Here is a 5,238-nt window from a genome sequence, read left to right on the forward strand (position 1 = left end):
CAGGCTCCCCACCGAGCAAGGAGCTCGATGCAGGACTCGATCCCAAGACCCTGGGATCATGACCTGAGCCGAAGGCAGCAACTTAACCAACTGAGCCAACCAGGCGCCCCTCTCCTTTTTTCACCAAGGAAAAGTAGGTTTCAGACTCAGAACTCCCTACAGGTAATGGTATCTGGCTAAAATTCTTAATTTCTTAATTTCTTAAGTATCGTAGGGTACAAATTTTTACTTTTAATAAATTCATTAATTTCAACTCAAATTGAATTATTAAATTAAATTGAATTATTAAATTCAAAATTCAATAATAATAAATTCATTAATAAACTCACAAAATTAGTGAGTTAAATAAGAGTGTTAATGAAACAATAAAACAGATGATAAGTAAATGTGAATGATGTTTGGGAGACACAAGGTTGGTATCAGGTGAAGGAGGACTATCTTTAAGGTCTCACCCAATCTCAAAGATGTGTGGTCACAAAGGGGAATATGAAAAGCAGTTATCCCCTCATTCAACAATAGCATAAAAACAGAGTGTCTCCTTTAGTCCAGGCATGATTCTAGAAACTAGGGATATAGCAATACATTAAAATAAAGCTCCTGCCCTCATGAGCTTATGATATGATAGGTCAGAAGAATGAGGAGGACTAAGAGCAAGAAACCAGCAAGACAGAAGAGGTGCCACAAGGAAACTGTGCTTAAAATCCAGTAGGGAATGCGTTCCAAAAAGTGGAAGTGACCAACCCTACTAACTGCACCTTGTTGGTTTTAGTATGATGGAGCCTGAGAACCAACGTCAGATGCGGCATTGGTGGCCATAGAATTTTCAGGGATTGGGGAGAAGCCTGAGAAGGGGGCTTCATAAGCAAACAGGAAGAAGGAAACTGGGGTTTGTGTACTGCCCACAGTTTGAGGACTTTTGTGGAAAGGGAGAGTAGAGAAATGAGCTGACAGCCAGAGGGGAATGTGGGTCAAGGGTGGATTTTTAAAACTCAGTGATTTCTGTGTGCTGACAGGAATGATCCAGAAGCTAGGAGAAAAATCCTTTTCATTTTAAGTTAGACTCAATCTTAGCTTGGGTTTTCTTCAAACAGGGAATACTTGGGAAGAGTACTTTCCTAACGAGGGAGAAGTAGTAACAAGAAATTTTTCTTCTCCCACATCTCTGGAGAAGTAGAGGATTGGAAGGAAAAGAGGCTGGTGTCACTTTGGTTTGAAGGAGTACTAGTCAAGGAAGGGACAGTGCTTTTGCTGCTACACACACCACAGCTCCCAGTCTCATAATGTATCTCTCCCAGTACAGGTGATCCTCTCCCACCATATCCCTGCCCCATTCCACCTGCTCCACATGCCCCCTTCTCTTACCCCAGCACTGGCCACTCCAGGAAGGCCTGACCCATTTACACAGATGTCCCAAGGCTAAGTTCACCTGGTAGCACTTTTTCGGTCTTTTGGAGAATATCAAAGCAGTGAAATTGAAGGAGCACGTTTATCTTCCACACTAAGGAATAGCTCTAAACAATGCTACAGCATAGTCAAAATCTCCATCCCTTCTTTACCCTCCCCACCTGCACTGGTAAGTTCCTTAGCGCCAAGCAGGCTCCACCTCAGCAAAATGGTGGGGTGGAGAAAGGCAACCTCCCAAAATGGTTTTCCCCTTGTCACTCCCTGCCCAGTTCGTGGTAGACCATAACTCTGCCCCCATGGCTTTTCCAGACTGATTTCCCCCATCAGCTCTTCCCCCATCCCCACTCAGCACACTGACTCAAGTTCTTCCTCTCCCCACCATCCCTCTTTGTGATCTACTATGTCTTGTGAAGCACTGGAAAATAAGTGATATATCTAATGAAACTTCAGCTGAGCTCACAATGAACTTTTATGAATTCCAGTTTAATGTGTTCCTATCGTTTCTTTTTTGCCCACTCCATTCCTTTGAGCGATGTTACACTAGCAGTTTCTCTTTGTTATCTGCAGGGCAACTCTTACCCTCTAGAGGCAAATCCCCCTCCTGGATAAGCCCAGACAGAAGGGCTGGCTGTGCTGTCCCAGTCAGCAGGCTCTTCTGTCCAGGTTTGTCCTGACGTACTTCATTCACATCATCATCACCAGGACCGAAATGACCTAGAGCCTATGACAAGTGGCAGCCGGGGCTAAGCCCTGGGCTGTATATGACTGGGGAAAACAAAGGAAGACAAAGTATTTGAGGGGAAGAAGGGTATGTACAAATAAGACCCTCTGGATCTATATATGTGCCACTGTGGTTCCAGAATTCTGTAGAGAAAGGGCCTTCAGATGGCAATCTTACTGGGAGTAAAAAGAAATTGTATTTCTATAGTTCTTTACTTAATAGTGAGACATGAGTTTTTCAAATCAAAGAATGAGAATACAATATTCTGGGCAGGGGGCGGGGAGGTGGGCAAAACACCCTAAGTACTCCTTGTTTGTTAGCACCACTGAGTACATGGTCATATGTCCCAAGGATTCTCCTTAGAGGGATGGCATATGGGGCTTTGCAAGTTCAGGATCAGCAGTATTTTGGCAGTGAAATAATTAAAACCCTGACTTCAGGGTCTATTGGGGCCTGAAGACTCCCTGGTTGAAGTTTTTCCTTTGGTAGGTGGAGAGCGTTCTTTGGGGTTCATACCAAATGTACAGAGAGATGTGAGTTAGCCAGATGTGAGTTGAGGGGCTGTATGAGGGAAGAAGGGAGGCATGGGTCCCATCCCCCATTCCCTATAGCCTGTGCCTGGTCTGGATCTCCCAGCAGGACCAGCCAATCATGGAGGGAGAAAACCACACAGGCATCTCTGAGTTCATCCTCCTAGGGCTCTCCAGCCAGCCTGAAAGGCAGGAGCTGATCTTTAGGCTCTTCCTTGTCATGTACCTGGTCGGGGCAGCTGGGAGCTTGCTCATCATCTTGGCCATTGGCTCAGACTCCCACCTCCACACGCCCATGTACTTCTTCCTCAGCAACCTTTCCCTGGTGGATTTCTGCTTCATCTCTGCCACAGTCCCCAGATGCTTGTGAACATTCAGATGCAGACTCGGTCTATTTCCTATGGCCGCTGCCTAACTCAGATTTACTTCCGCATTTTGCTTGCCAACATGGACAACTTTCTCCTGACAGCAATGGCTTATGACTGCTACGTGGCCATCTGTCATCCCCTGCACTACTCTACCATGATGAGTCTGCAAATCTGTGCCCTGATGATAGGGAGCTCCTGGCTCATTGCCAGCCTCCACTCCCTGCTACATACTGTCCTCATGGCTCGGCTAGAGTTCTGTGCCAGCAACGCCATCCCTTACTTCTTTTGTGACCTCATTCCCCTGCTCCAGCTCTCCTGTTCTAACACCCAGCTCAACCAGCTCCTGATTCTGCTGATAGGGGGCTTGATTGTCCTCATCCCCTTTCTTGGCATTCTTGTGTCCTACACCCGCATTGTATCTGCTGTGCTCAAGGTCCCATCTGCCCGAGGCAAACAAAAGGCCTTTTCCACCTGTGGCTCTCACCTCACTGTAGTCCTCCTCTTCTATGGGACCATTACAGGGGTCTACCTGAATCCCTCATCCTCCCACTCAGCTGATAAGGAATCATTGGCTTCAGTGATGTATATGGTGGTCACACCCATGCTGAATCCCTTCATCTACTGCCTGAGGAACAAGGACTTGACGGGAGCTCTAAGAAAACTATTTGGAGTGAAGGCTTTATCCTGTGGGCTATGATAGCAAAGACCCCTTTCAGGGTCTTTGTTCTGGGAATGGGATGAACCAGGGGAAGGCTCTACGTTCGGAAGCCTTAAAGAACACAGACCTCATTGTCTTGGGTTACCATGGCCAGGGAGTCTTCTCATTACTCCATAAATAATTTCCAAGTCCCTTCTTGGGCCCTCGCACAGACTGCTGAGGGGCATAAACTCTCACCTAAAGACAGAACCACAAAAGCAGATGCAAATTAGCTTTATCTGCAGACCTTCTAGAGAGGGTACAAGTGGAAAAGGTGAACTCATAGGAATCTATGGCCTGTGCTGATAGCCTGTGACAAAGGGATGACCTCTGAGAGCCCCAGTTCCTCAAATCCTTAACCCTCATGCATCCCAATTTTTAAACTCCTCTGCTACACCCTCTTCCTCAACCACCATCCCCACATTCTGGGTTGAATCTAGCTCTGGGGACAGACTTGATTGTCCTCAAAGCCATCCCACTCCTTGCCTTGGATGCTGCCAGGTGGGATTCCAAACTCTAGGTACTTGCATCAGGAATGCCTGCAGCTCAGATAAAATACCATGCCCTTCATGAAGCCACCTCACATCTCCCCAGGCGAGAGGAAGTATTTTCTCTCCCCTGGAATGCCATATAATTCTAATTCTGTCCAACAGTTTTCATACCTGGCTCCTCATGATTCATGTTCACCACAACTCCACTCCAAGCAGGATGATGGGGTCCTTTTTAAATTTCATAAAAGCTCCTGCTCATCTTAAGAAAAGCATCCTCAGAAGACTTCATCACAGTGCTGGGTTTAAAATAAGGACTCAATAAAATACGCTGTTAATAAATGCTAACGACAACCGTGACAATGGCAGCACACACTGCAAAAAAACAAAACAAAACAAAACAAAACCAAAAAACCACTTATGTCCTCTCTCCCCATGATTTAGTCTTAACCAATACCTTTTATATCTCCCCTTCCAAGGAAAAAGAGCTACCAATCCAGCTGGTCAGAACCTAAAGAGTTCAATGGTGCATATTCTATGAAGGTTAGTGTGCCCTTCATCCAGGGATGAAGCCCCCTTCCTTTCAGCCTCCCCCTGGTTAGTCCTCTTCTATTCATGGTCTCCTTGGCATCCCCATTTTGGGCCCAGCCACCTCTCTCTATAATATACCAGGGCTAAGCACGCAGATCCTCAATTCAGATTTGGGGCTCAGAGTGGGAAGAGGATAGGCCCAGACTATTTTCCAGCTCACCTTTGACCAGTGAGTCCACAATGGAGGTTACCAGTTGTAACTCAGACACTAACAAAGTGGCACTCTGGCTCAAAGTTTGCTATCGTTCTTTGAGCATATGGTTTCCTTGGGAGCTCTCAGGAGTTAGGATGATTGGCAGGGCAAGATATAGGCTTTCCTGGGCCTCTGACCATAAAACCACAACAATAAACAACAAAATCTCACCTCAAACCTATAAAAAAGATGTGAAGAAAAGTTGACGTCAACCACCCTCCCAGACTTGGCAGCATAAACCCGATC

At 46.1% G+C, this 5,238-nt stretch overlaps 1 protein-coding gene across 1 annotated transcript; it reads left to right on the forward strand.

Annotated features, from left to right (window-relative positions):
* Positions 1-2,776: 2,776 nt before the first annotated feature.
* On the forward strand, positions 2,777-3,720 carry LOC111145605 (olfactory receptor 1F12-like). Its single transcript, XM_022500612.1, is given in 2 exon segments — positions 2,777-3,011; positions 3,014-3,720. Coding segments are annotated over 2 exon segments (942 nt in total).
* The last annotated feature ends 1,518 nt before the right edge of the window (positions 3,721-5,238 follow it).

The sequence above is a fragment of the Enhydra lutris genome, unplaced genomic scaffold (assembly GCF_002288905.1).
Source record: "Enhydra lutris kenyoni isolate GAN:26980312 unplaced genomic scaffold, ASM228890v2 scaffoldscaffold13, whole genome shotgun sequence".
Taxonomy (NCBI): domain Eukaryota; kingdom Metazoa; phylum Chordata; class Mammalia; order Carnivora; family Mustelidae; genus Enhydra; species Enhydra lutris.